The 27,882-nt window shown below is 40.0% G+C and overlaps 2 protein-coding genes across 2 annotated transcripts; both read right to left on the reverse strand.

Annotated features, from left to right (window-relative positions):
* Window positions 1-174: 174 nt before the first annotated feature.
* LOC110066973 (uncharacterized) lies at window positions 175-16,164 on the reverse strand. The gene is made up of 11 exons (XM_020774239.2): window positions 15,465-16,164; window positions 13,995-14,375; window positions 13,315-13,755; window positions 12,123-12,392; window positions 11,094-11,252; window positions 7,121-7,440; window positions 5,677-5,910; window positions 4,676-4,828; window positions 3,225-3,321; window positions 2,765-2,917; window positions 175-2,207 (listed from the first exon to the last, which is right to left on the reverse strand). The coding sequence occupies exons 1-11, from the start codon at window positions 15,756-15,758 to the stop codon at window positions 1,647-1,649; spliced, it is 3,063 nt and encodes a 1,020-aa protein (XP_020629898.2). The 5' UTR covers window positions 15,759-16,164; the 3' UTR covers window positions 175-1,646.
* Window positions 16,165-19,324: 3,160 nt separating this feature from the next.
* LOC110066975 (bone morphogenetic protein 1-like) lies at window positions 19,325-26,583 on the reverse strand. Its single transcript, XM_020774241.2, has 10 exons — window positions 26,347-26,583; window positions 25,799-25,960; window positions 24,181-24,249; window positions 23,701-23,943; window positions 23,457-23,574; window positions 22,784-22,881; window positions 22,514-22,597; window positions 21,580-21,849; window positions 20,470-20,595; window positions 19,325-19,804 (listed from the first exon to the last, which is right to left on the reverse strand). The coding sequence occupies exons 1-10, from the start codon at window positions 26,417-26,419 to the stop codon at window positions 19,689-19,691; spliced, it is 1,359 nt and encodes a 452-aa protein (XP_020629900.1). The 5' UTR covers window positions 26,420-26,583; the 3' UTR covers window positions 19,325-19,688.
* Window positions 26,584-27,882: the final 1,299 nt, after the last annotated feature.

A 27,882-nucleotide genomic window follows, 5' to 3' on the forward strand; every position in this document is an offset into this window, starting at 1 on the left:
CGCCTTTCTATGATGGGAGCTACCCTGACGGGCAGAAGAGCCGAATTGCAGATCAGAGATTCACGCAGGCGGTTCAAAAAGGTGAAAACTATGAACGGAGAAAATGGGCAAGCAAAATTTGCAAGGAGGAACGAAACATTAAGGGAAAAAGAGAACAAAGACAGACACCAAAGATCACTTTTCAATCACCACATTTTAATACCTCTAGTGGTCATTAATATGCGACCAAAATTGGCCGCTTCGAATAATATAAGGAGAGTATGACAATATACAATAATATCTCTATACATTTAGGGAAACAAGGCAACTTTATATCGAAAAGCATTGTGTCAAATGGTATGATTCATTTTCCGCAACTTCTCGGCGTCTCTTCACTGCGATGGATTTGATTGTCCAATAAGTTTGAGAAACCAAGAGAGACATCAAAGATTTTCGCGTGGTGCAACGGAAACAACATTGTCGATATAAGTTTTTCTACATATTAATACTATCGTAACTCTACTTTCTCTTATTCAGCATTAACGTGCCCACTAAGCTACTGGGTCAGTATACTTCAAAGCCAAAGGTATAAGGTTAAGGAAGTCTTGTTCACGAATTCACCTCAAAAGTTCTTCTCGTAGGTTACCAAATTCTGCCTGGCGTAATATGCTCATTATCCTGCGAAGGAGACCCTGTTCGCTGGGTATATACTCATAAAAAAAAGCCTGTAATATGCGTCCAATTATAGCTAATTGCTCGGTGAAGAACTAATTCTGTTGACCTTCAAAACCTGTGGCGGTTTAACAATGACGTGGAAACCTCAATCCTCTGTAGGAAAAAAGATGGCGACTAGTACTTTAACTCACAATTCTTAGCGCACATAGCGAAGTCCCAACATCTGCTTCAAACCTAGCATACACTATGTCGTCAGCACAGGGACATGTATTGCGAAAGTGTGGCTTTCCTTGTACTTTATGGGCTGTGGAAGGTTCGCATGGTATTGTAGTAAAATGAACAGCCGCCATCTTTTTTCCTACGGAGGATTGAGGTGTAAACCACCTTACCTTCTAAACATTTCGACAAAAAAATATGATGATAAAAGCCATGCGTGGTATATGCACGTTTGTCACAAGAGTTAAAATGACTAAAATTGACGCCACGTTGCTTAGCAAATTCTTTGGCCCAAATCGCGGGCCCAGAGTTCATCGAGACCGACTCTTGACTAAAAGTATCTTTATAACTAGCACAAAACAACATAACGGCAACATTACAACTAATAAGCTACTTAATATGTCTACAGTCACTTTGTAATGAAAAACGTAATTAGGAACAAACTGCTCGAAGCTCAGCTATTATAGATGCTGGTAGCAAATTAGGATTACATAAGATATATAACTGTCGCATTCCACAAATGTCTCTGTGCAGTGTAGCTTTGAAGGTCCTAGTTCTAGTCGTGAAGGCTTCGCCATTTATCAATTAATTTTTTTTTTCAACACATAGTTTTGAAAAAAAGTGTTCTTAAATTTCTCTAGGAGCAAAGTTATAAAAACAAACTACTTCATGAAGGATCTGCTCACTAGCTTTAACTCGTCAGGAAAATTTCACCCAGAAACTCTTGAAATAGTAGTTATCGGCGATAGAAAGACTCCTTTCTCATCAGTTCTGGATCAATTTCCCTGATGCTGATCTAAGCACTCCTCAACATGGATTGCCAAGGTGTCATAATCTGGGAATGTCCCTAAGCAACTTGGGCACTGGTTCTCTACGTCGGCGGGGGCGGGGTGGACCTGGGCTCCATTACATCCCACAGCATGTATCTGAAGAGAGTCGAAATCAGGAAACACTCCACGGCAAGTTGGGCATTGCCAGTCCTCCTCGTTGGCACGAGGGAACTGTTCTCGTTGATCACCGCCCATTTGCGCCCGGTCATAGTTTCCCATTGTGCCCTCGAGATTCGGGAATGCTGACGGGTCCCCAGGTCCACGGGAAAACATCGGCAACAACCCGTCAAACCATCCCCTGGATTGCTCGTGTTGTTGTTGCTGGATGTCGCGAGGTTCTGGAACGAAACTGCCATGCCTTCGTTGCATCTCGGTTATTCCTCTGTTGCCAAGTTGATCAATCTCTTCCTGATAGCGTTGGTTGTCCACTTGAAGACGCAAAATTTGCTCGTGTTGCTTCTCTCTAGCTTCACGCTCAACTTGAAAATCTGATCGGTAGAGTTCCATCTACATGGGAAAGAGACGGAAACCAGCACATCAATACAAATACACTGTGTACACCGCAACATGCTGGTTATAAGGCGGTTATCAGACCCCACCCCCACCTGCCCCACCTTACCCACTCCAGGTTGTAGGCCAATCGGTTTACTAACGAGGTAAAAAAAATTCCGGTTGTAGTTTGCCTCTTTTCCCACGATACGGAACCCTTTTCCATTCAAAGTTTTGTTATAAACGTTTCAACGTAATCGTAGGGCAGTACACGGCAACGAAACAAGTTTACAATTAGAATCCAGACCAAGACGTTCTAGCCTGAGTGGCTTTCCTTCTATGTACCCCTAATCAATTTTTTTTGTAATCTCACTTCCAAACAGTATTTTGTACAGCTCCTAGCAGCCACCCCCCCTCCCCGCCCCTTGATAAAAGCTCCCCCGAGTATAGCCCCACCCAAACTGAACTGTATAAGGCTTTAACTGGCGGAGACATTTAGAAACCAGAATCAATAGCCTCTAGCGACGGTTTTATTCGTTTTTCATAAACTCTCGGCCGAATGAAAATTGTCTTACTTGAGCTTCACGGATACGAAGCTCCTCCTCTTGTTGTTTTTCTAAGTCAAACAGTTTTTGTCGCAAGTCTCCTAAGTCATCGTCTTTAAGCTGAAGGTCTTCTTTTAACTTTCTTCTGTGATTCTCTGAATCTTCCAACTCTCTCACGCGATGCTGAAATAATAACAAGAATGAAAATTAATAATGGTAATAGGACTGAGTGGAGTCCAATTCGGTATGTAATCATACGAGTGATTAACAAAATCGGACGACCGCGAAGCGGGAGTCCGTTTTGTTAACTGAGTTCATATGTGACAGGCGTCCTACACACTGCAAGGATCAGCACTGTCGAAGTCATCGTGATTAGTGAAGAGTGAATAAAGATGGTGAATGTTTAGTCTTGTTTGTTCCGCAAACAATAGTTTACAACGGTAGATTAAGACAATCCACACAGGTGACAGTGTTGAACATAAAGACCAACCTTGTTTTCGTCTCTACTGGTTTGATATTCCTCCAACAATTGTTCCTTTTCCGTAAGAACGCGTTCATATTCCTCCTGAAGTTGCCGATGTACCGTGCTAAGAAATCATAACAAGCACATGAAACATTAAACACAAGGAATAAAAAAAAAAAACAAGTGCTAAGAAGCAATTCATCTTCATCTCATAAGCCACACCAGTTTAAGACAGACTTATGATTAAAAGAACTTTATTATTAACATTATCATTATCATTGTCACTATTACTATTATTATTATTATTATTATTACTATTATTTATTAATAATAATGATATAATAATAATAATAATAATAATAATAATCGACTATTTCCTCAGGATAACCCTTCAGTACAAAGTACTGTTATCAACGGGGTCCTACTAATGCACGTAAATATATGAAAGATCTAAAATTTGAAGTGTGGAGAGAGATGTTAAAATCTCTTTATATAATGTTATAAAAGCCAAGTTTTTCCTAAGCTAGGAATAAAAATTAAGAAGACGACAGAAGTAAAGTGATATATTATAATTAGAAAGTAACAACCGTCACGATTCTAAAACAACAAAACGCTAAGCAAAAAATGCTGAAAAAAAAAGTGCAGAAACGTGTTGTACGAAATCGCGGAAAAGGAACAGTGGAAGCGCGAGGTAAGTGACGTAAAGCGCGGGAAAAATTGCATCACAATGCGGAAAGTAGAGTGTATTATGAAGCGGTACACGGGGGAGTTGTATAAAGAAGTACAATTTGGGTATTGAACCTGGTTGGTGGAAAAATAATTACAACGTTTCATCAATGTTCAGGGTTGTCAGAACAAGTGGTGTTTATGTATGGTGAGTCTGAATATATACTGTATGCTCAGGGTCCGGCGTAGCCAGTATGACGCAAACTGAGGCACTTGCCTCAGTCATTTTCTCGTTTCCGGCTGTAGTTTCTTTTTTGAAGGGGGAAAGTACAAAAGCTGCTAAATACCTTTATTATATCTCTCAGTTAGTACGCGCGCTGTGATTGGTCAATTTAGCGCGCCGTATTCTCCTGTACGGCCCGCTAAAATTTAAAGCTGTTTTTATTGCCAAAATGTTTCGTGATTTATCGCCAAGTGTTCTTAACTTTTTTAACAAGTAAAAGTTTAAAACCGACCGAGTTTTTCCCCATCGATTTATGGCCCAAGCGCGAAGCGCGCGGGCCATAAATCGATGGGGAAAAACTCGGTCCGTAACTTACAGTACGGCCCTCGAATTCGGTTATTAAGAGGTATATAGGAGGAAAATTTAACCATCGAGATTGCCTCAGTCATAATTTCAGTCATAAAGTCGTATGCTAATGGTGCAAAATGTAAACAAGGACGTCAGCAACGACATTCCTATATACAAGTAGTGTGTGAACTGAAGTGAATGAAATTCTTACGTCAGGCAAACTGTATTAACCTAAATGTACCTGTCAGCCTCTAGCTGTACTCGTGTCCTCTGTAACTCCACTTCCATTGCCGTCACTTGCTTTCTAAGAGTCTTGATAATTTCATCTCTTTTAGTCCTTTGACTTTCACTGTCTTCAGTAATCTTGTGAAGATGATCTTGATACATATTTTCCCTTAAAAACAACAAAACATACTGATTAACACCTTTGTTAAAAGCACACATCAGTAAGGGTTTGGAGTGATTGAGAGGCATGTTTGAAAGGTTACAATATGACTACCAGAGTTTTCACCCATAAAGAAAAAAAAGAGAGTGCCTGAATTATCCTTGACCAGAAAATTTACTCCATAAAACTCCATTACTCCAGCAACATTCTTATCCTTCAGTACAGCTGAGCTAGCTTTCGTAATTTTGGAAAACTGTGAAAATTATTTTAATGGAAAATTAAAAAAAAGAAAAAGAAAATATAACACACCCAACCACACTTAAAGACATCAAGGGTGGATTTAACGAAAAGAGGGAGACAGGAGCTTTTGGTACATGTAGCATGAGTGTAGAAGATACATAACTCATGTCCCTAGCTTAAGGGAGGTCTGTGCTACGAAAAAAGAACTTCTAATGGGGTGGAGCACGTAAAAGATAAAGTATGCATACAAGCCAAGTTGCCCATCAGGCCAGAGCTAATATCCCGGTTTCTGTAACATGAAGCGACTATGAGTATTTATCTACTTCCCCCTGGATGGGATGCTAGTCCATTGCAGGATTATCCCTAGCATTAAGTTTGCCGGTACCCATTTATTCACCTGGGTGGAGAGATGCACTGAGAGTTACGTGTCTTGCCCAAGAACACAACAAAATGCCCCCGGCCAGGGCTCGAATCCAGACTGCTCAATCTGGAGACGAGTGCACTAACCATGAGGCTACCGCTCCCAAATGGTGGGCCAGGGACTGAGGTTTAATTTACTGTCCCAATCTCCCCACCCTCTGGATTCACTTATGAGTGATGACACATGAAGAACTTACTGTTGTGTGTAATCGTCCATTATCCTTTCTCTTTCTGCTGCAAGAGACTGATTCTCCTGAATGAGTTGTGTCACCTGAACCTTCAGCGACTCCATGGTCACCTCAGCAGTTGATAGTGCTTCGCCTTTTCTTGCTAATTCCTCTTTCAACTCGTTAACTTCACGTTCACAAGTTTCATTCATTTCATTGGACACATCGCGTAGTTGTTTCTTTAGGGACTCTACCTCCTCTTCTCTGTTTGAAAAGGGCATAATAACAATATTTTTTTCACCTTATTTTACAATCAAAGATCATGGTTTTATAAATATGGCTGCATCAACATTTTAATTTTTAAAATGTGTACAGTATACTTTTATACGTGAGTAATACAAAATTAATCTTAACCGCCATAGGTATTTGTCGAAAAAAAATAATGATTAACGAGAAATCATTATTCCACAAGCTCACACTGGATATGACATGATAGATTAGCCAACGAGGCAAACACAATCATCAATTTGGCTATAATTAACTCATATCCAGCAAGTGCAATGGAGTAATTGTTTATTAAAACAGCCCTAAAATATAGAAAACTAAAATAAATAAATAAATAAATAAAAATGCCCCCCAAAATTATGCATATGCTTGCCATATTTATAGAGCATGGTATAGTTGCTCATATACATGTACCATGAGGGCTGAGCCAATGATTTTGAAACTGCATTATCCAACGATCCAGTTTTAAGTAATAGTAGTTGCACCATTTTCAGGTTAAAAAAAACAAAAACAAATTGGCAACATTTGTTTCAATATAAGAGGAAACCACTGTACACAATCACTTGACTGAAAAAGTTTAACACTGGCAAAAAACTTAATGCAACAATGTTCAATGGCAAAAACACTCAGGATTTATGTGTAGTCCCATTTGGGGTAATTAAAAACATTTGACCAAATGATAATAAAAATAAAAAAAAACAACCAGAAAAAAGAAAAAAGAAAAATCGGGAACAATGGAACAATAATAGCTATATGGTTAATTTAATACCGATATCAGAGAGAAATACAGCCAATCAGAATATAGGAAAGCCGTTGTTTACTCAGTGGTATTACAGCCAACCTTCCTATTGTGTGCAGCACATATGTCACCTGATTGTGTTGGCCAATGTATTTTCTACACTGTGGTATAAAATAGTTATGCAATCCTCTCTCATGGTAAACCATGGAATATTCCACTTCTCACTTGTATTTTCTTTGTACACAAGGCTTGTGTGTATACTATGAAAATACAATTGACTCATGGAATATTCCATGGTGTACTACTCAAAAGCATTGCATAGCTAGAATGTACTATCACAAATAAAAACATGTATTGCCAGGTTATAGGGTTCTTAATTATGGCTTTGCGCATGCACCATTCATGAATCTTTGCTCCAGAGGAATAAATGAGACTTTGAATTAAACCCACTTTTGAGAGCAATCTTCCTTCAGCTTCTGGCATTCTGCAAGCAAGTTTTCCTTCGTCTCCATGAGCTTGGTCACATTAACTTTCAGCTGCTCGGCATTATTTAAAACTTTTGCCATTGCTGCATCTTTGAGTTGTAACTCCTCCTTCAACTGATTAACCTCATGTCTGTGTGTCTCATTGAGTTCATCTGACACACTGCTTAGCTGTCTTTGCAGTGTCTGTGTCTGTTCTTCTTGCTTTCTTCCTTCTTCCAGAAGTGTGTCCTTTTCCTTTAGAGCTTTTGCCAGTTGAAGTTCAAGTGTCTTCTTCTCCTCAAGGAGCTACGAAAGAGCGAACAAGTGCTATTAATAACTTCACTACTTAGCTACTTGATTCAGTTCAAAATAATTTTTTCAGAAAGATTTTCTGTTTTCATTTTTTCTCTTCTAAGCAAGATAAATAATATTATTAACAGCCTGATTAACTTATGATCGTAAGAAGGGTTAAACAGCTTTTGAATAACCAGGCCTGGAGATCGCGCCCATTTGTCCAGGTGAGCCTCAAACCTCATGGGTGACTACAAGTTGTCCATATTTGAGGCACATTTCTTAAGGTCACTTATATTACTCACATATATGGCGAGTGCTATAAAATTATATTTCAATCTCTGTTGAGTAACTACAGTTGTGAACAGACTCATTTTTGGCAAAAACAGTGGCTTGAGAAATGAAGATATTAAAATTAATGAAGAATGAAGTTTTGAAGGGGTATTAATATAAGGGGTGGCAAATATTAATGGCCCTTTGAAAACTCTGGGTCTCGCAAAATTTTAGTCGAATCTCAGGGGTCTCGCAGTCTCATTTTTTAGTGGTTATGTGCATCTCGCAGTCTCAATTTTTATATGAAGCTGTCTCTGAATCTTGGATTCCTTGGTTTATCTGTTTTTATAAATGACATTTTCCTGTCACTTGATATTGAATTTCAATGAAGCAACTTACAAATATCATTTATTATTTCCGAGAAAAAGTTAATCCCAACTTCTTTTAAGAGAGAGTCCACCTGAGGACCATGCAGGCAAGTCTACAGCACACGTCACTGATTCCCCTGAAACCTGACACACTTAGGTCATTAACCAACTAGTACATTCACCAAGTGCAACAGTTTGGTTTAACTGTCTATTGATTATGAGATATGTCAATCAAACTGTCAGACAATGAAAAGTGTTCAAATTTATGGTAAAAATATACATGAAGTTTGATCGTCTGTTGCAAGCTAGAAACAACAGGAAATGACATGATATTTGTACATAGAATAGTTCTAATCTCTAACAACAATAGAACGTTGACTTAACTTCTGTGGCTTATCTCATGTGACCAGGAGCTAAATTTCCATTCCCCCTAGTCAGGTCATACCTACTGTAAGTAGTAGGGTCTCAACAAGTCGCTGTTTGTAGAGATGCGGTGTTTTTCCAATCAAATTCGAAGCTATCTAAAGCTTGCCAAAGAAATGATCTTTCAGTTTAAAAAGCAAAAACTCTGTAAAGGACTCTGTGGGAAAAGCTCTCTTTGCATTGAACTAATGTTTGTTTGTGACAATATGCAAATGAGCTCGACAAGGAAGTACTGTCAGAATGGAGTGGAAATAATAATATGTAAATAAAACGTTACTTAACGAGAAGAGAAACCTTGTTATGAAACATTTTGAAGCTCCAATTTAGTTATTTTGTTAGTATTTAAGCTGCTGTTTGCTAGCTCGCATATAGCTAAGCCGCAAACATCATAAGTTGTCATACAAACCTCGCACCGAAGTGAGACGTTTTCATAGAAAGCCACATCATAGCATTTAGAAATCACTGCCTTGAAGGTAGAATAACATAGCTCGTTTGGCAACTAAGCTTCATTTTGTTGTGTTTCCAACACCATAATAATTTTGCTGAACAGATGTTATCGAGCCACTCGGCCAGCTGGCAGCATCACATCCAAGCATTTTAATACTTCAACGACTTGTTTTACTGATTCTTTACCATCCAGTCACATGTTTTGTTCAAACAGTGACAACAATTTTTTTCTCCGCAACGAAATCTTATATTACTTATTTCTTTTCCATGCAATGGTACCGGTAATCACCAGAACATTGATTTTTTGCATTGTTGTTTTACTATAAGCAACACACCAGCTGGAATGATTGATTACGTGACAGAGTATGTCACTTGTGACATCTTACAGCTGTATTTTGTATCAAATTTCACCCTGATTCCAATCACATTACGATCGCTAGGCTTCTTTTGAATGCTCTGTTAGAGGGCATTCCAAGAAAGAGCGTGGTGTATCTGGTCGGTACAAAGACCACTAAAGACCTCTGTTATAAAACCACATCCGTGGGTGTTGAAGTGGAATGGAAACTTTGTATGTTTGACGAGGCAGGAGATTCCCTTACTATTTGCCCTCTTCACAATTCCCTTGTCAAGCGGCACATGATAACACATTGATTGATTGATGATAGTTAAAACTCACGCTGACCATTTGACCGCAAAACTATCATCCACTATCACTGACTATGAATAATGGCATCAATTGTCATTCAGTTTGAACTTAATAATAAGTTTTTCGGTCAATTGTTTCCACTCAAATCCAGGTAGGCTCACATTTTTGCAACATAACTAAGCAGAGCTGAAATTGTGGAAAACCTTGAAATTGGTAAAAAAAAAAGAAGCTTATATCAGGGGGTACTCCCATATAAATAGGACGGGAGTGCTTGTTGTACCTTTAGAGATTTAAAAAGTAGTTATCGTACCTCTTAGGGTGTTCAGCCTTAAAAGGTCCACAGCGGATGCTTTCCCGGTACCTGTTAGGGTATATGGAATTTGGAATCTGGTACTTACTCAACTAACCTATCCATTATGCCATGACACTCGTTGTAATTCTTTGTTTTCCTGCACTGACATATAGCACGTTTTTGTCCATCAAAATCTCATGATCGTTTTAAACTTTACAGACTTTTTTTGCTGGTATTTATTAAACAAATAAAGGCTTCATAAAATAGTAGGTAAAGAAACTTTTGAAACAATGCCGCATCGTCGATTTTCAAACTTATTTTTGCCCTAAAATCCTTTCCGCTCAACACTTCCTTCAGGGCATTATTTTTAAAATGCGCGTGTTACTAGACCGCTAAGTCATTTGAAATCTCAGTGGTATCATTGCAATCTAATTACTTGATATTCATTACACCAGCATTTTGAGCTGGAAAGGTTTAATGCTTTTACAAATGTTTTAGTCGAAAAATGGATCAAAATATGGTCAATTTTTGGCCTAAATTTGATCATGAGCATGCTGACCACGATATCTCCTAGACATTCAAGAATTTCATGATAATATTCTACCCACTGCATTACCACCTCATTATGTAACCCTACAAAGAATTTGAACAAAATCTGAGAGGGTCGATGTCGACTCACATTTTAATACTGCATGGTTTTCATATGGACGCTCTCTTAAATTGTCTGAATTCCACAAAAAGCTACTGCAATGTCCATTTTGGCGCCAGAAAAACAGTCGATATCATAACGTAGTGTGTTATAATCGAATTTCAAGTCCCAGCCAGTTTGAACAAGTTGGTCAAAAGGCTGTACAAGCTCATTCTAACTCTCACCTAAATCTGGGGCTCAAATTTTGAGAGTCTGAAAGTCTTTTGCTCACACTCAAAACACTTTGAAGTCTTGGTCTCGCAATCTAAAAGGTCAAAATGTCTCAGGCTCGCAGACAAAAATGCTTGTCTCGCCGTCTCGCAAAGTCTCACATTTACCATTCGCTGCCCCTAATATGAAGACTACTGGTATTCCAAATGTTTTGTCTCGAAGGGATGGTCTGGAATCTGCCTGGGGATTGCTGTTTGACAAATGAAAAGCATACTGTACATGCCACCCTCTCATGTTCATCCCATGGGTGACTAGCAAAGCAACAAATTGAATATCTTGACTCCTTTAATTGTAACTTACTTGCTTATGTTTATTTTCCTTCTCAAGAACAGCATTCTCTCTGTTCAGAAGATCTCCCTCTCGATTCTGGTAGATCCAGACATGTTTCTTTAGTTTTGCAATTAATTCATCCTTGTGTGGTGCGTCTCCTGATTCTCCAAATGACTCATTGTCACTTCCCTGAATGTGAGATCAAATATATAGCGAAAAAGTTTTTCTACCTGCTGGTCTCCTTGAGTTGTTCTCAACTGATATTTACACAAGAAGCTGGGTGAATCTATTTTGCATTTTTTTATCACCTTTTAAAATTACACTTTGCTTTATGAAAACTAATCAATCAAAAGCTCAACAATAATTCATCAAGTTTAAATAATAGAGCTGAAATAATAATGATACATAACCTTTTTGAACTAATCTTAATCTATAGGCATTTCCTTTTTTACAGTTGTATTTAGAATTCTGTTTTCTCCTTAGTTTCAGTTTCAATTAAGAACATTTACAAAGCAATTGAGACAGTGTTTTATCACATTTCCAAACACTTTAGGGTTCATCGAAAATACATTATGTACTCTGCTACATGAATGCATCACATTTTCAAGTCTTGCCTCTGTGTTTGGAAATTTGTTAGAACACAGTCTCACAAGATTGATACAGACCCTTTTTCATAAAATAATGTCTGCCAATTTAAAATTCCTTTGTATCTATTTAAATCTGAATTGTCAACTTATAAATGAAGTTAGTCAGGCTAATTTTAAAACTTACAGAAGCATTTATACATGTAATTGGCAGCCATTTACAAAAATGGTCTACGTTTCATGAATCAATGATGAAATGGAGCATATCGCCCTTGAAAAGCCACCATTTTTGACAATGAAAGGGTATGAAAAAGCATCAATTAAAAGCAGTACTACTGGGTCTCTTGTGTACATTTTGCATCGTGAAACATCTCAAGAGTAGCTGGTACAGCAAGGACTACAAGATGTTGTTTTTTCCTTTTGCCAGCTGGTGCTTACCGAGAGCTCTGAACAGATTTTTAACAATAATACTAACCTTACTCTCCTCTGGTTGCATCTCCATTTCTTCAATCTTTCTTTTGCAGATATCCCTCTCATGTGTCAAGTTGTTAACATCTTCCCTTAGCTTTCCAACATCCTCTCTCTCAGTTTCAAGCTGTTGTTTTAGCTCGGCAATTTCCTTCATCAATTCTGTTTGATGAGCTTCCTGTTTATCAGCAGCGTCCTGATTCTCTCGCTCCTTCTCCTGGTAGGCTTGGAGCTGCTGTTTCATTGTTTCAATGTCCTGATTATTCTCAGTGGTTTCCTGTGGGATTAACAAGCTATATCTTACTACATGAATCTGGGCAGGAATCACATGTTATCAACACCCAGCATGTTGTCGGGAGAGGCAGTGTCCCCAACACTTCCACAAGAAAATAACAAGAAGACACTTCAGACCAATGAAAAACATATCTGTTGATTGTCCACCAGAGATCAGAGGAGCCAGGTGGCTTTGCAGTGCCCAGTCTTTACTCTAACTTGCTTTAGAAGCATGACATGACTAGGATCATTTTGCATGGTTACCCTGGGCCGGGTTGTTCAAAGCCCAATTACACTAACCTAGGATTAGTGAAAATTTTGATTTGAGTTTTGTAACTCTTTGGTCGTGTTTTCTGTTTGTATTGTTCGTCCTTTAGTGTTGAATTTGAAAAATCTCAAACTATAAAAAACATATCCAGCGAAAAACATTTATATCCAAGAAAAATTAATACTTCGGTTAACTTTTAATCCTTGGTTAGCATTAACTGGCTTTTGAACAACCTGGCCCTGGACAACAGTTAGACACCTGTACCCATTAACTCACTGGTGTCAAAGGAGACTGAAATACTATAAGTTAGCTGTCTTTCCCAGAGCCTCCCTATTGCAATACTCTGAAATGGAGTAGGAAAATTGTTAAATTCTTGCACTTGGAATTAATGGCATACAGGATATTTAAGCCAAAAATTAACAGGACGTGGAATACTCTGAGGGCCCCCCCCCCACCCCCCCCCCCTCCTCACTGTAATGGGACCTCACATTTACATGTAATACTTTCCTGCTTTAGCTGATCTTAACATCCCATACCCCATAAATTGCTCCCCTAAATAGCCCACATCCTGGTATTATTTTAGCTAAATACATTCAATATCCCCCTAATAGAGTCTCAAATGTGCTATGGATGTTAATTGTTTCTTGTTTATTATTACCTTTCCTTTCTCAAGGTCTTCAGCCTTCTTCTTGAGCATCTCATTTTCTTGTCTTACAGCATCAAGATCCTCCTGTAGATTGCTCAGTGCCTCTGTTTGTACTTGAAGCTGTTGGCATAGTGCAGTGACCTGTTCTGAAACTGCCACAGAAGCTTGAGTGTCAGTTATCTCTGGCTTAATCTCTTCCAACTCTATCATCTGCCTTTGCTCGATATCGGCAAGTTTCTTCAAAAGAGTGTCATGTTCCTCTTCAAGTTGATTGTACTGCTGTTGCTTTTGCTCGTTCTCAATTTTGAGCTTGTCCAAATCCACTTTCAGTATTTCTTTTTCTGTTTCTAGCTTCCTGTAGTTCTCAGATTGCAATTCTTCAGGACTTGTCTGAATGTCAGATGTTAGAGAATCCAGCGAAATCAGAGTTTCACAGTCATCATTTCCAGTGTGCTATAAAAATTGAAAGGCATTACAACCCAATGAAAACATTGTAAATCTCTACATATCTGACACAAACTGATACATGTGATAAATCTTAACCTGAGAATGGATTTGCTATCCTGATTTTCATAAGACTACCAGAAATAACCTTCAGAGAAACCTACCTTACATATATGGTGTGTTGTAAAAGAAGCACTACTAACAAATTATTTTAAACAGGTGTATCATTTGTTTGCTATAAATCTTACTTGCTCAGCTTCCCACATTGCTTTTAAACAGGAAATATGCTCCTGCAGTTTGCTGTTGTTCAGTTCCAGAGTATCTTTTTCAGATTCCAATCTCTTGATTTCTTCTTCAAGAGATTTTACTTGAACAGGATTGCCTTGATCTTCTCGAGCAGCATTGCCATGACGGAGAGATGGCTCATTCAGCTTCGCATCCTTTAGTTTTGACAGTAGCTCCTCAAGTTGCAAATTTTTGTTTTGCTCATTCTTCAGCTCAGTTTTCAGTGTGCAATTCTTCTCTCGGAGTTTCTTCACCACCTCTTTAGCATGATCATACCCTTTTCGTAAAGATTCACTGGCCTGCTTTTGGTTTTTCTGCATGCTTGCCAGATCTTGAAAATACTCCTGGAAAATAAAAGATAAAACCATTATATTCATACTTTGTCTTGACAAAAGTCCTTGGGTAAGGGGGTAGGGGCAATCCCATATATAAACTATAAGTGTATGTGCTGCTGTGAACGGTATGGTTTTCAGACAGCTTAGTCTGGGATAGGATATAGAAATCAGACAGTTTTGATCTACAGTCATGGACAAAAATGTTGACACATTTGAGCAAAACAAACGCTTTCTATCTGCGTCCTTCCGTAATTTCAAAAAGCATCTCCTTTGTTGATGGTCAAACCACCCTCTCCCCCTTTTCAGTGTTGAAATACGCTCTGTGGACACTGTCACGTGGCTACAACATTGAAAGGGGGAGAGGGGGTTGAAATGTAAAAATTGGAGATTGAAAAACTCACCCGGTCAACGAAACAGGTCTTTTTCAGGGAGTGTCTCAACTGCTTTTGTTCATGATTGTAGGATAAGGTATAATTTATCAGAAAGTGGCCAGCATATAAATAATTTTGGCTTTAACAGGGTTCTTTACCTGCAGTTCCATAATAGAAATTGAAACCCAGAACGACTTTATATGATATTGATTAAGTTGGACTATGATGGTGGAAATAAAAGTTTCTGCATGGAAAATCACTAGTCTCGGATAGGGCAGGGGGTTTTCGGTGTCTAGGTCTAGAATAGGGTTGCAAAATCAAGCTGATCATGGTCTAGTACAGGGTAAGGGTTTCAGTGTTCCACTGGCACACCCCTGCCCAAAGATTTATAGAGTACCACCCCCCCCCCCACCCCCCCTGCAGAAGACCTTGTTGGGTTGCATTCATGTGTTGAAAACAAAAACAGGTGAAGGCATAACATGTAGATGTGTTCTACCTCGCACATAGTGAAATGAAAAAAATCACTATGCATGTATGCAGCTAACTGTTCAAGGAGAAGAGTTAAGATGTCGCCTAGCAGAGGCAGTGAAACAATCGAAACACAACCACATGTAAGTTAATTACTTCAGCTTGATATAAAGCATAAAACGTACAACTCTACCTTGAAGGTACACTAGTTTCGAAACCACCCCTATATCAACAAAACCTTTTTCAAGCTAAACATTACCTCAAGAAGTTTACTGTTTTGACGAAGGACCCCTTTCAATTCTTCATTTTCCTTAGCAAGATTCTGTACTCGTTCCACGAGTTCACCTTGAGGTTCTGCTGTACTTCCGGCATGAGCCAAGCTTTCACTTTTGGCAGGAATCTCACTTGTCTTTCCATCCTCGCAGCTGTCCGAGTGTTGAAAATGTTCATTGCATTTGTCCACCACAACAAAGCCGCCAATACTGCTGCCTTCGCTGCTAGACTGTGAACTACTCATTACCTGAGAGGGAGTGAAACTTCCCGATTCAGACATGGCGATATGGGAAAATATTCGTTGAAAGGAAACTGAGCGAACTGACAAGGATCGTTGAAATAAAGTCCAGCTTAACGTTCAACGCTGACTTAAAAGCATTTGGGATTCTTGACACGAATTAAATCTTCATGGGAACCCAGTGACGCTGTTAAGATCGAAGTTTCGTGTTCGAGAATATTACAAATCCCACTGTGTTCGTCGTGAAGATCGAAGATATAGCTACGAAATTCAAAAGGGTGCAGAGTCTTTGAATCGTGCCACAAGTTCAGCACAATTGAATGCTTTTCCCACTCAAGATACACTTGAACTTCTTAGTTTAAAGCAAGGCTGGAAGAGAAACAGCCTCATACAAACACCTTCCTTTTCCACCGCGCACAAAAACACTCACTTCGGAAAACGAAAGCGCCTACAAATACCCCGGATTTTGGCGGGGATTCCCCGTAATTTTCTGTGTCATGACGTCAACTACGTCATTTGCTAAAAACAGACTCGACTCATTCCCTCAATAAACAGCGTTTTGATTCCGCGATAAACAGGGGGATAAACCGCAATTAAAGCTCTTTTTTTTGTTTTTCCTCACGGTTTAATTCTCCTAGTCCTCAGTCAGACATTATTTGTGATTGAGGTGCTATGTCAGACATTGATTAATGGTTCTTGTGCGCTATTTTATTTAGTTGAAGCTTCTTGTTAAGGTGGTATGGTACCCTAAAGTATGGCGATGTTCATGAAAAATTCAATTTCTTGGAAATACAAGACTTAAGACCCTTGAGGACTGGTCAAAAACATTTTGAAACGACCTTGCCGAATTTCCTTCCAGATGAGTGTGAAATTTAAGGAAAGTACACAGTGGTATAAGTTTTTTCACGTGGCAACGGCCATAGCAACGACTGTTTACTATAAGAACGTCACCAAAAATATAGATTATTTTTAACTTATATGAACGAAACTATTTAGAAAAAACTTTTAAGACATGCACAACTCGATTGGTATAATTATTTGTGAAAAGCTTTGCCTCAAATTGCCATCACAGGCTCATTCATTTCCCTTCTGACAAGGAATATTCCTCACAACTGCGGTAACTTTTTACAAAATAGAACAACCATTGCACCCCCTCCCCCGAGATCCAATCTGAACCCCCCCCCCCACTATTTGTGGCTCGTTAAATGCTTAATACTTCGTGTAAAAAACTTAAAGTGCATTTTTCTCAAAAGTTTACTTTTGTACCGACTGACTTCGTGCCAACATTTCTACTCTGCAAGGTTTTAAAGCAGAATTTCTGAAACTTGGGCTCATCAAAGACCAATAGTGTCGTGATGATATAAACCAAAAATATCGTAACATTTTAAGGTCTGTCACGTGACATGAGATGAGTTGTCCACTGGGTGTAGTAAAAAATAAGGTTATTTCCAAATAAAGCTGTAAAAAGCACTGAAAATAAGAGTTAACTGTCAAAACTTAGGTTCATATCACAGAACAAAACAGAAACTTACATGATATGCTTATTTGACAGTCAATTCTTGTTTTGTAAAAGAGCAGGAAGTGTTGGCGTCAATACTATAAAACACTACTTCAAAAGGCTGTGGCTGGTTTCCATAGCAACCATTTTGAGTAAAACTCTAGAAATTTAATTTCTCTTCTTGAGTGCAATAGCACACAATTGATATTTCTTCACCATATTTAAACAAACTTTTTGGTCCATATTGAGGGTACCATACCACCTTAAGGGATTCTCGGAACCTAAATGCTTGAACTGGCTTGTAACGAGGCGAATTCAAAGAAAATAAAAAGAAAGGCCATACACCGCGTATAACTTTCTTATTATCATTTTTAAAAAAAGCAGACAAAAGCAGCGGAGAACGGGAAAAAAAAAGATAGCGAGAAGGAAGAAAGAAAGAAAAAGAAGGAAAAACGAAAAAAAGGAAGAAAGAAAGGGAGACATGCAGACAGGGAGAAAGATTGTGTGTGAAATATTTTAGAAAAGTAATAAAAGCGTGCGACTGAATTTATTTTGGAAATGACAATTGGAAGTTGGCACTAGCGCATGACAAGAAGGCGGTGGAGGAGGGCGTTAGCTAAATACAGCAAATTCGCAGTCTTTCCGTAGCCCCATAGATACAACGCTATGAACGAGTTTCGCTTTACATCGTAGTATTAGTAATAACCTTTCAAGGAAGAAGCGAATAGCAAGTTTAAAAGGAAGCACGCACTTGTACAAGGAAAGGTTATCACAAGCTTTTACCAATTCCCATATTGATATTAGGCAAAACGATCTGGGGCTCTGGAAAAGAGACTAGGCGAGAGATTGGGAAAGCGTTGGTATCCAAAATCATTTGACTTAATGCCAACTGACGCATTCTCGTCCCCATAGCCCTTTTCGCTTCTCTTAGCCGGCGGCAGGAGCCCATCCTGCCAGCGGGGCCTTGGCACGAGAAACAAAGGCCAGGCCCCGCCAGCTAAGAGAAGCTAAAAGGGCTACGGGGACGATAATGTAGCTGACGTCGTTAACCTCGACTCTGCTGCTGTGCAATTTAGCATAATTTATTAAAGTCACACCCATACAGGGGGAGGGGCAGGTCTAACAGTACCAGCGAGGGTATTTATATGGGTAACAACATTGCAACCCCAACTTTATTTGCAGGGTAGAAGCAGGAAACAGAAACAAAACACTGATTATGGTGGCAAAACATGGGTGGCAGGGAAGACAGAGCCTATCTTCTCTAGAGAAGCGGCGTCTCGAGGGGAACCTATGTTACTAAGGGGACCAGAAGAGGAGTGCCCTTCTGGGAGGACAATAGGTCAGATGGTACGATGGCACCATCCTGGAGAGATCCGGACCTATTTCCTTGGGGGTAACATAGGATGGACCAGAAGAGGGGTGCCCTTCTGGGAGGACAATAGGTCAGATGGTACGATGACACCATCCTGGAGAGATCCGGACCTATTTCCAAGGGTGGCCATAGCACTTACTGTAGGGCAAAATGCAGCCTAGGTTGCACACAATACACACAATGTAACTAATAGAACGTGGCAGTGAATAAACCGAGAAGGTTCAGCAGGCGAAAGCCACCTTCTCACGAAAGGTAATTACAACCACATGGAGGAAAAAGATGGGAAAGGACAAAGCTACCAATACAGGGAGGAAGGCAGGGGAAAGCGGAGAGCGGCCTAGCTTGAATACTAGCTCACAACTGGGACTGGGTCAGAAAACAATGGGATTTTACTAACTGGGGATTGAAGGCGTTGGGAGGGGTATAGCACGCTGAAATCACATGAGAGCATGGTGGAAAATCACTGAGAGCTTTGTCGTATGATTTCCCATATGGTAAAACGATTGCGTTACATTGGACATTGACCTAAGGCTATTGCACAATGGCTATTAGGGGGAAGATAACAGAACTGGTGACAACCTTAAATGACAGCTATGATGTAGACTACAGAGCTCATTAACCACAGTTTAAATGCTTAAACTTCTAAGAGCAATATCCAAAAGCTTCGACCGTGTTTGTGGCATGTGACGTTTGGTTTTGACTAGCATGATGAGAAGACAAAAAACATGTAACTCAAAGTTCACCTTCATCAAATTTAAAAGTTTATTTCACAGAAACACATTTCATTCCGTCTCAAATTATAATAAACTTGAAATAAAAATCTGCCCTTAATAAAAAAAAAAGTCTTGACAGCAGTTTAGCCCAATGTTGAGTTTTTGCTAAAATATACAAGCTAATACACAGTACAATCTCAGTATTTTCGATTTAATTAATGTGGCAACTAAAATCCTTGTAAATAAGCGTCCAAAAGTTAGCTATGGATTAAAAAAGGATTCTTTTCAGGAGCGATTGGTGTAACTGTTTTTAAAAGTCTTATTAGGGAGCTTATGGTATATTCATCTATGGCTTTCGATTCTCAGAAAAAGCTATTGAACTGGATCGGTTAACACTTTCCACAGCTCTTCTTGCAGTAGATATTCATGTAGCGTTCGTAACGTCTACAGGTTCCCGGTGTCCTGGCCCAGCCAGCGCAGTATTTGTGCTTGTCTTGACAGACAACTAGGTGAAAAGAAAAATGACTTATCAACTAACCGAACAGCAAAACTTACAACTAGTTACTGCCTTTATGGGAAAAGCGGACCCAATCCGTTGTCTAACTAGGTGTTAGTAAAAAGCTAACTGAGGAGAACTTTATTTTATCATCTAGCGTAGACTTTCAGAAAAGTTAGCTTGGTCGGCTACGCTATTCTACCCTGAAACTCATGAGGTCGACTTGTGGTAAGTCTACATGCAGCGCTACGTACAGCAAAGGTACCTTGTTTTTTTCTTGTTGTTTTTTTTTTTTTTCATAAACACACTCCTTTTAATGCTGTATGGGAGTAGGTAGGTTTGAGCCTTGGATTGTGATCTTTGTGGATGCCCTTGACTAACAAAGGCACTTAATTCCCACACATTACCTTACTCTATACGCTGGAGAATAAGTAGATACGTATATCATGCATTGAACTTTGGGGCAACCAGACAAGAAATAACCCGTGAAGGACTATCATACCACCCTTGGGGAAGAAGGAATGATGTAGTCGTGTTGTCGCGATGTAGCATCAAATTCTTCTTCCCTGCAGGTGAGAAGCCCGGGGGCGAACTGAAGATGTGGGTCGTCACATAAACGCTGCGTTGTGTGAACACCTGAATTGCATGACAAGCAAATAGCATGTTTTACTCACCGGGTTCGTTGCAGTTGCAACTTTTCTGACATTTCTGATTCATGTAGCTTGAGTACTGTGGGTTACTACAATAGCCTTGACTCTTCCAAAATGAGCAGTAACTGTTTTGATCAGTGTACGAACAACCTTTTAAAAAAAATACGGAAATTAATACTACACTCCATTCGGGTGACACGAAACATAACTATTTGCAAAGTTGGAAGAGAAGACCAGAGATTTCGATGAGTCGGCGACTACCGCTTAATAAATCAGTTTTGCGTTAATATCTCAAATTAATAGGCTCTTTGCAGCTGGGGTCACGTGACCAAATTTTTCCTAGAAAATTTTTATGTTATGAGCTATAACTTAAAGAATGCCAGAAATGGAAAGAGCGTATCGAAAATACCAAAATAGTAAAGTTTGAGGCCCCTGGAATTAAAGAGTAAGTTTATAAGACAGTTTGAATTTTCGGAAAATTTAGAGGATTTGTATGTAAAATGTTGCTGGAGAGCTTTTAAAAATTCGGACCGTCATAAAATCTCCTTCTTTAATGATGGGGGCCTCAAACTTGGCCATTTTGATATTTTCGACAAGCTTTTTCTATTTCTGGCATTCGTTAAGTTATAGTCCATAATATTATGAAAAATAGGTCACGTGATGGCTTAGCTGCAAAGGGCCTATTTAGTCAGAATTGTTTTGTTATATAAAGAAGGTAATCGACCGACAGTTTCAGCTACTGAATGTGACCGACTGTCCAATTGAACAGTTAAATTTCTGACTAACTGAATGTTTGGATGACTAACCGACTTAGTGACTGACTGACCAAATGAGTAACTGATCGACTGAGAGCGACAGAATGATTGACTGATTAATTAACTAACTAACTAACTAACTAACTAACTAACTAACTAACTAACTAGCTAGCTAGCTAGCTAACCGACCACTTGAGAGACGACTGGCTAACGGACTGATTGACTCACTAAGCGGTCAACTGATTGACTTACTGACTAACCGAGAAACTGACTGACTGTCTGACTCACGGACTGACTGACTGACTAACCGACCAATAGCAACTGACAAAACCCTTTGACGTCCCTCAATTAGGATAGATTGCAGAATTCTCTGACCCACCTGGTGGACGAGGAGTTTGGGGCTTTGGAGGGGGCTTGGTGACTGGTGGTTGTCGTCCGCAATATAATAGATTCGCTTGCTCAATGTCCTTCTTACTCAAACCATACCGCTGTCCAAGGTTAGTACGGCCGTTCTTGCCTACTATAGTTCTTACCCCCGCTCGGTTGGCGAAAGCAGTGGAGGAGTAATGCATAACGCTGTCGTAGTCATAAGAAACACCAAGACTGTCGACACGATTGGTTCCGTACTTGTGAAAGTTGTACGCCATTCCTAAGTGGAGAGGTCAGGGGAGAGAACTGTTAAAAAGCAACACACGTCACGGAAAATGTAGACAAAATGTTTCAAATTTTTTAATGCAATGTGTATAAATCGTCCCCAGTTCTTGTTTCTTTTTCGTTCATCATTATGTTTCTGAGGTTCTTTGATATTTTAAAGTTTCCTTTGATCATATCTTATGGAAATTCTGCAAATTGCAAAAAAAAAAAAAAAAAAAAAAAATGAACCAGTATGTCGTGAAAGTGCGACAGAGAAAACTCAAATACTAGCGTCGAATAAAACAACGCATTAAGATTGAGGTGGAATTTATAGATCATTAAGCATAAGATTATTAATAGTAACTTAGCCTTGGACAATAGCGAAGCGCGCGAGTGACGTCATAACTCAGACAAACTCAGACAAACAAAACGGAGTAGTAAAAGATTTGACGCCTTTTCAAGCTCGTAAGCAAGTGTTCCAAAACAATTTTTAAAACGAAAATTTGACGTTCATTTTCCTCCTATTTCTCTTAGAACACGCTTATGTTGTCTGACTCTCGCGAGCTTCCAATAATTTGCCTTCTATTTTTAGACTTCGCGCGCTTCGTTATTACGAACATATATGAGGATATATTTATTAAAAAATTATTTAACGATATGTGAGGATATTCATACTTTACCTCTTTGGATGTTTCCCCAGTTGATGGTGACGTAGGAATCTCTATCGGGACGGGATTGCTCGTGCCAGAGCCCGAGCGCATGGCCTGTATGTAAAACAAAACAAAACAAATCAATCAATCAATCAATCAATCAATCAATCAATCAATCAATCAATCATTCAATCAGTCAGTCAGTCAGTCAGTCAATCAACGAGCTTCATCCTGGCTTCTAGGCAAAGAACACAAGCAGAGTTGTCTATACGTTTTAAAAACAATTCACAAAATACGTACCTACTTCGTGTACGACGACACCCAAATACCCACAGCCCCTTCCTATTGAGACCTTCTGTGGGCCCGAGCCAGGCTGACGACCCACCATAGAATAACACCTGAAACAAATCATGGTTAACAGTTTATATCAATAGAAAGACTCAGGAGCTTTCGATGTTTCCATCCAGTGACAAACAGTACGAACCCAGTACCCAGCGTTTTACATTCTCTCTATTTCTGTCCTTCGCAAGTGATTAAGAAAGCAGATAGTCCCGTTCGTAGACACGCCTCTTTAATCTGTAGACACCCGTGGACACTCAGTGGCAGGCAGCGGAGGAGAGGGAAGGTTGAAAAAATCGGCGAGGAATAAAATAGGCCTCGAAAAGTAGGCTCTATAAATGCTGCTTCTGGGTTGGAAAGAAAAAGGCTTTGACCAATCGGTGGACAGCAGGCCTGCAGTCTGTTTCGTACGTTTTTATACGAAGCCTACACAAAGGCAAGTTCAGGACAAGTTTGTTCTCTAGGTCGCCAAGATTTTGTTCGAAAATGAAAGTTTCGATTACAGTTTCAGTAGGAGTCCATTAGTCCAGGAGGACTCCTGCTTTCAGCGAGTATCAGTGGCAGGGAGGAGACGTCAGCCAACGGCAAGAAGAAATGAAAACCGTCAAGAAAAAATAAAGAACTATCGTCTTACCCTCCACCGGAGAAGAAGCTGAGATAACGGCTGTGACGGTTTCTGGGAACGAATTTCAGGCACTTGACTCTCTCCATCCAATGGTTGAGTGCGCGCAGAATGACTGGTCTCTCGTTACCTAGTATGAAAAACAATATTTCTCTCGATGATTCTAGAAGCTTTAAACAAAATAAGGTGTTTTCTCATTCAATTGACTAATTAAAAATCAAAGTTGACTCGAAATACGAAGCAAATTAAAACTTACTGTTACTAGAGGTAATTTCATAGGGCACTTCTCGCTTTCCACTTCTCCCAATGGGCCATCTCAAGTCACTACCTCTGGATACCTTCATCAGGGCCCTCTTAGATCTCCTCTGAGGCTGCTTACCCCACCCCTGAGGAAGAAAACGACTCGGATCATCACCAGGCACCAGGATCCCTCGGCTATTCAGGCTGTTGCGTATATCTGGCGTCATAACAATGTCACCTTGAAACACGTCGACTCCATCTATAAAAGAGGGAAAGAGAAATGAGCGCCGACGGTGTAAGATTAATTCAACCATATTTCTCGCATTTTGCGTGGACTGCGCTTAATCCGCACTTCTCTGAGATTTTCAATCTTTAGCGTGAAAAGTGAAACGAGAGAAAATAAAGTGACTGCGCGAGACTGGGAACGAGGTGTCTTCAGAGTCACTTCCAGCCTTTGCTCTGTCGAAATTGACTTTTCTATCGTCAAACGATTTACCTGTTGTCTTGCCATTATCTCCTGTTGCTTCAAGGATCGCATCAAAGACAGGCTTTGTCGTCTGGTTTGCTACGGAGGATAGCAATATGTTAGTTACTATCCACAAAACACAGTCTTCAGTCTTTAGGTCGTATGTGTAACGTGATGTTCTTGTTCTTGTTTTATTTTTGCCATTTATAAATGTATTTAAAGCACATCAATGTATAAGGAAAGGAAGCCCAGGGAAGGGAAACCAATACCAGTGATGTGTAAACTCTTGATAACCTTACTTCAGGTACAGTGGAACCCCGTTAATACGGACACCAAAGGGACATGTCCGCATTATCCGGGTGTCCGTATTAAGCGGGCTAATTTAAAAGAAAAGATATGAGCTTTTTAGTTGTCGGGACAAAGAAAGCTGTCCGTTATAAGCGGGTGTCCGTAGAGCAGGGTTTCACTGTACTTAATTATTCAACCAACTCAAATTTAGAAAGTAGTTTTTGTCGTGGGGGGTTGGGAGGGGGGGTTTGCTGACAACGTAATCGTTACCTGGGTCTGGTGTAGATGGACATCTGCACCAGTCACGTGCTCAGAGACACTTTACGGTCTTTACATGTTGTACTAATGCAATATGGACCTTTTCAAGTCTTATCGCAATCGCGGGGGGTGGAAATTTAAACAAAAACTACCCAAAACTTCAATTAGCCCACAATGTCTATTTTTTTATGCCTTCTTCTAATAGTAGCATCTTATGGCTGAAAATGACAAGAAGATTTCCTTTTTTGGGCGATTTATTTCTAATACGGGCCGGTTATGAAAGCATGTGAAAGGAATACCTTTTTTCAAAAAAGTTATACGAAAGGGCTACCTTTCTGTCAAAATGGTAAACAAAAGGGTAGGGAGTTGGACCCTCAAGGGGAGCCTCCCCATATTCCCAGTATAAAACTGTAGAGTACCCCCGGGCGGGGTGGGGGGTTTCGATTGTAGTGTAGGGTCTGTTAACGGGATATGTACCTGTGAGTTTCATCAATCTACGAAACGAAAAATCGGGCGTCGATAGAACCCGAAATTTTCCGGATTGGGGTCTTATCAACGTCAAAGAAAGCTCCAGAAAATCATATTGCACGAATTTACGTACGAGCGGGTTGAATCCGGGTTGAATTGAAGCTGCGGAGAAAAACGACAGCTTTATCTCAATGAAAACAGCTGGCATTGTCTGGAGTATGTATCACGAAATTCGAGCAAATAGTAACCATAGGGAAATCCAATATTTTTCAAAACAACATCTGAGATAATTATAGGTCTTCCAAATGGTTATCCACTGACAAGATTTAAAGCCTGATGGGGGAGGGGTGGAACCGTGGCTGTAAATTTTCGACAATGGTGTTTTAGCTTAAATAACGTTAAAATTTCAGCCCGTTTCTCAGAGGGCAGTAAATTTTTCAGATTTCAGATGTCAACTAGTGTTTGCAAAGCGCGTCATTTCTTTCCAGCTGAGGTCACCCACAGTTGAGAGAAACGTTGCGCGCTTTGCTTTGGCTTGCTATTCTAGGCTCCAGGAAAAGCCAGTTCTTGGGCCAGAGTATCGTCAACGTAAAGAGGGCAAAAATATACTAAAATATTAATTATGCCAGCCTACCACAAAATCCCCAGCTGTTTGGTGCATAATCTTCCTTCAGAGAGCACCACTCCCTCCCGTCAAAGTCTCGTGTCGTGCATTCATAGAAAAGCTCGCCATGATAAGTGAAAGGAAACACACAACAGTTGCCATCTGTTGTTTTGCGAGTGTCGCACACTTGGCCTGTGAAAAAACAAACAAACAAAATCACACCTTTCAATTCCTAGCCTGCGTCTCAGACACTACATACCGCCTTTAAATTTTCCGTCTGCAATCCTGGTTCTCTGACGAACAGTTGCAAAATGAAATACACTTACTGAAAAACCTTTCCGCCTTAAAAGCCAATCAACATCTTATTTCTCCTTAACAAATTGGTGTAAGGTAAAGCATGCCTGTGACAAGAAGCAAAAAGTTGATCAGCTAGTAGATTTATGGTAAAGAGACAGTGGTCTTTTAGGATCCGCTCTTTCATGTATCTTTTGCGACTAACTTTTTGCCAAAGCAAAGGCAACTCGCAAGCAAAATCTGGTCCCTGCCCGTGACTTGTTAGTGCCAAAATTCCAGTTTACCTGTAGGTTGCGACGAAAGCTTCTGAACTTGCGCCACGATCAAGAAGGTTGTAAAAATCCACTTCAACATCATTTGTTCCGACCGTCAGCTTCTGCGGTAGTTTCTGTGTCAGGTGTGAAAAAATGGGGTTCTTGAAATGCTTTATAGGACTTTATCAATGATAACAAAGATGACTAAAGGAATCTTTAGACGCTCATTATCTCGAGATTACGCACGCAGTGAATTTCACAATCGCGCGTAGGTCGTAGGTACATTTTTATGCCTTCTCTTATTTCAGTTTTTCGTCACCTTTCCTTTTATGTCACGCGGCAAATCACCTCGGACAGATGGTTTTTGTTTTACCCCGCAATTTTGTGGCACGTGCTCGTAAACTTTTTTAAAGGTCATTCGCTATTTTCGCTCTGTTGTCAGATTATTAGTGGACCTTGCCATCACTAACCTTTGTAAGAGTGTTGTTTCGAGTTATAAAGATCTAAAAAGTGCTATCAGGGAATACTACCTGACAGAAAAAACCAGGAAATTACTTTTTGTTGACCAGTTTGTTGATGAAAGATGTAAATAACATGACACCGTATACTCAGTGTGTATTGTATTTCCAGGCAGAAATCCGCCCAGTGATGCGTTACACTGTCTATGCTTAGTCTAGTCTGGGATATCGTACATCACGGAAATGGACAATCTGCTCTCAACTAAACGTTGCCATACACAGACCGATTAACTCGGCAGGTTTCGCCAAATGACGTACAGACTTGTGAGCAGAGCAATCTGTTTGACATGGGGGACGAAAACGCCTTCCGTGCCCCCTCAATCCCTCCTCCCCCTCCCCTGCCGCTCCATTCCCTGTTGTGATCTGTTGCAGCCGAGCTAGGGTATTAAGCTCCCGGATTAAGCTCGGAGAACCCGGGGGAGAAATTGACAAAGCTTCAACCAGATTGTGGAATTCCAAATGCAGACGAAAATAGATGCTGTTTTTTCTCTCGAGATAATCGATGTGCGAGTTGAGTGCAAAGTTCGTGTGTGCACGAGCCTCTTACGCAAAAGCCTCCTACGTAGACGTTCTTTGGGTTAGATTGCGTGACAAGCCCAAAAAGCGTCTGCGTACTCGTAGCCAGGAGGCTACTTGAATACCAGGCTGCTGTAATACGGAGATGTCCTTATAAAAGCTCGTCAAGGACTCCTCTCCAGCGAACGTTGAGGAGGGGGGGTGGGGGGGGGGGGGGAAGTTGCGCGGCGACCAAAGAGTGTTGGTAGCTAGGAGGCCACCAAGCCTCGTGATATACTTGGAGTATATTGCATACTGTCTATATTGACTCCTTGGTAACTTTCCGTTTTTTCAAACTCTTACTATTTCTGGCAAAATATCGAGGAGTAATGGATTATGTATTACTGACTACATGTAACGAAAAGTGTGCTTCAATTTCTCCGGAATTCGGGGAACATGCAAAAACGTTGGATAAGAAACATTGTGTACACTATTTTATGGGAAGAATCTCTTTCCAACAGAACGTTATACAGGTACAAAGGACACACCACAG

The sequence above is a fragment of the Orbicella faveolata genome, unplaced genomic scaffold (assembly GCF_042242905.1).
Source record: "Orbicella faveolata isolate gen_17 unplaced genomic scaffold, um_ofav_v1 contig_35, whole genome shotgun sequence".
NCBI classification, from domain to species: Eukaryota; Metazoa; Cnidaria; class Anthozoa; order Scleractinia; family Merulinidae; genus Orbicella; species Orbicella faveolata.